This window comes from Chenopodium album, chromosome 3 (assembly GCF_948465745.1).
Source record: "Chenopodium album chromosome 3, dcCheAlbu1.1, whole genome shotgun sequence".
NCBI lineage: Eukaryota > Viridiplantae > Streptophyta > Magnoliopsida > Caryophyllales > Amaranthaceae > Chenopodium > Chenopodium album.
The window spans coordinates 73,868,901-73,871,715 of record NC_137836.1 but is presented as its reverse complement, the minus strand read 5'-3'; the positions used below and the strand labels follow the sequence as shown (position 1 = coordinate 73,871,715).

General features: G+C 34.6%; 1 protein-coding gene across 1 annotated transcript; it reads right to left on the bottom strand.

Moving 5' to 3' along the window:
- Positions 1-495: 495 nt before the first annotated feature.
- Positions 496-2,370, bottom strand: LOC145616706 (uncharacterized). Its single transcript, XM_081671457.1, has 2 exons — positions 2,196-2,370; positions 496-1,239 (listed from the first exon to the last, which is right to left on the bottom strand). Exon 2 carries the CDS (start codon positions 1,235-1,237, stop codon positions 626-628), a length of 612 nt encoding a protein of 203 aa, XP_081527583.1. The 5' UTR covers positions 1,238-1,239; positions 2,196-2,370; the 3' UTR covers positions 496-625.
- Between the last annotated feature and the right edge of the window lie 445 nt (positions 2,371-2,815).

Sequence of the window (2,815 nt, the reverse complement as noted above, 5' to 3'; positions counted from 1 at the left end):
TATATTTTTATGAGTGGATTTTTTTTTTTTTTTTTTTTTGGCAAAAATACAAGCTTGATACAAGAGCCCTACCGCCCAAAGGGAGGAGGCACGTGACATAATTGATGGGCTAACAACTCTACAAAAGCAGACCATTTGGCCCATTCTAACCATTCATTTGTGTTTGCAGTAATTGGCCGGGCCTAATGGCTTGAACATTCATTAAGAGAAATTTATAACAAAGAAGACAAAGATATTATAATACCAAGTATTTCCTCTACGCCTATACGGATAGTCAGATACTGTAAAAGTCAAGCTGTTGTAAGTAAATATCCAATAAATATAGGGGCATGTGATTATATTTCTTATTATGGATAATAATCATATTAATTAAATAGATTTATTACATTTAGTGTTTTGGCTTTTTCTTTTGCCTACCAAAAATCTTGGAAGAAATGTGAATTATAGTACCACCAAAAGTACAATCTTCTTTTAGCTCTAAATCAAGCATTAAAAGATTCAATTTCATCATAACTCTTTTATTATTTAATTTCTCTCCCTTTGCCAAAATTGAAGGCTTCATGCCTAGTCATAAACTAAAGTTCTAAAAATTTCAAAATACAAAGCCTCCAATTAATCTTATTTTTTACAAATGCAAAGACAAATCAAGTTTCATTTCCATCTCTTTATGACAATCTCTCCCAAAAGTCTCCATATTCTTTTTCAACACTTGCATTGAACTCATATTATTGGGCCCACCAAACCTCAACTCCCTTTGCCAATTTCCCATATTTTGGTCATGGGCCTCTTCACAACATGATGAGTATGGATTAATTGGGCCACTCCCACCATTGCTATTATAAACCATCATATTAGGAAATCGAGTCGGCCCACCAGGCCCAAATGGGTCACAAAGTTGATTGTTAGTAGGAAAATGAGACATGTTGGAAGCATGGGAGGCAATGTACATTGGTGGTGGGGGTGGGCTACTAAGGAGGGCCATATGGGGATGTTGCTGCTGGTGGTTGCCGGAAAAAATTAGCGACGACATAGACGATGGTGGCGAGTACGCATTGAGGATAGAATATTCAGTTGCCCTCTTGGCTTTTCTTGCTGCAACCCTCTCCTTTTTGTGAGCATTTTGATGGCCTCCTAAAGCTTGTGAGCTATAGAATTTCCTTGAACAGAACATACAAGGGAATACTTTGGTTCTTTCTTCCATATTGTTGTGGATAGTTTCACACTCTTGTTTCTCCATATCTACACAATTTATTAAAAAACAACTTAGTAAGATCATAAAGTTTATGTAAAAGACATTCATATGTACCAAATTTGTGTGCTACAAGTCACAAATTATGTAAAACATAATCATGTGTAGGAATAACGTTAACATATTAGGCCCATCAACACTTGAGACAAAAGTTAAAGACTAGGTGATCTTTCTTAAAAAGTGGAGGATGGGGGTTTAAAGCAAATTCGTCTTATTATTTTATGTATTATAACTCGAACTCTTCATTTTAACTCAATACATCACAGTCCAAACTCGGACATCCAAAATATCTGGTGCACTCGTTGTAACTTGTAATTCTAATGTAAAAGTATGAGCAACAAAACCAAAGATATATAAAGCACATTAAATGCAACCATAACCCTTTTACTAATTTGGGTGCACTAGATATCAACAAACCGTTTGCCACACATTTCATAATCCTTTTACTATTTATTCAATGCAATCATTTTTAACTACATATTTGCTTCTACACTCACATATGTAAGCTATGCAATTGTGTGGCTATTTTACTTAAAGCATAATATTAATGATCAAATGTTCCATTTTCTAGATAAAGCTCTTGATAAGTTGAATTGTGACATCATGTGACACTTTTAGTCTTTTACCACAAAAGCACATACATCTATTTAATTAACACTGCTAAGCTACCTTACTATATTCTAAACATAAAGCAACATCTAACATTCTTTCCATAAATGCCTCTGTCCCATTAAAATTGTCCCATACCTTTTTGTCTGTTTTCTAAGAGTTGATTCTTTTGTGGTGCACATGGGTTGTTAATCGTGGAAGGGGGAATTCGAAAATATAAAGGGCAATCTTAGTGGGACAAAGCGAGTATGAGAATAAAAATAGTCACACATGCATAGACATACAACAAAATAATATGAAAATTGATGAAAAAGTAGAATTAGATAGAAATATGAACCTTGAAGATAAGAAGCAGGGGATCAGACTATAGCTAGTACAGAACAAGGCAAAAAAAATCTCAGAACTCAGAATTATTAGGTGTAATGTTATGTAATGTAGCAGAAGAATTTAGAGAACAAAGGTTGGTAGTTTGAATAGTTTATGAATTGAAGGCAAGTAATTTCAATTTTTGTTGTTGTTGTATAAATAGGAAGAAAAAGGGGAAGTTGAAGTAAGTAGCAAAGCAGAAGAAGGGGATGAATGTATGGGCTTAGGAAACAGAAGAGATAAGACAGAGAGATGCATAGACAGTACACTCAAATGCAGTTGTTCTGCATGTCAGTCTCAGAAGAGATTGGTGGGTTGTAATGTTGAGAGTTGTGTCAACTGAATGTGTGCATGATATGAATTGGGAAATGGAATTTAGCTCTTTCTCTCTCCTTTTTCTATCTCTCATTTCTTTTTAGTACTCAGGACACTAGTAGTCTGACATCCGGAGCAATGTTCACTTATTTGGTAAGACTCTTTTTTACCATTGTGTACTTGTGTAAGTGTTTGAATCTTATTAAGTAAATGTGCATAGAAGTGGAGATATTTATCGCCTCTTTGGCTCTTCTCCTTTTTATCAAGTGTCTGACT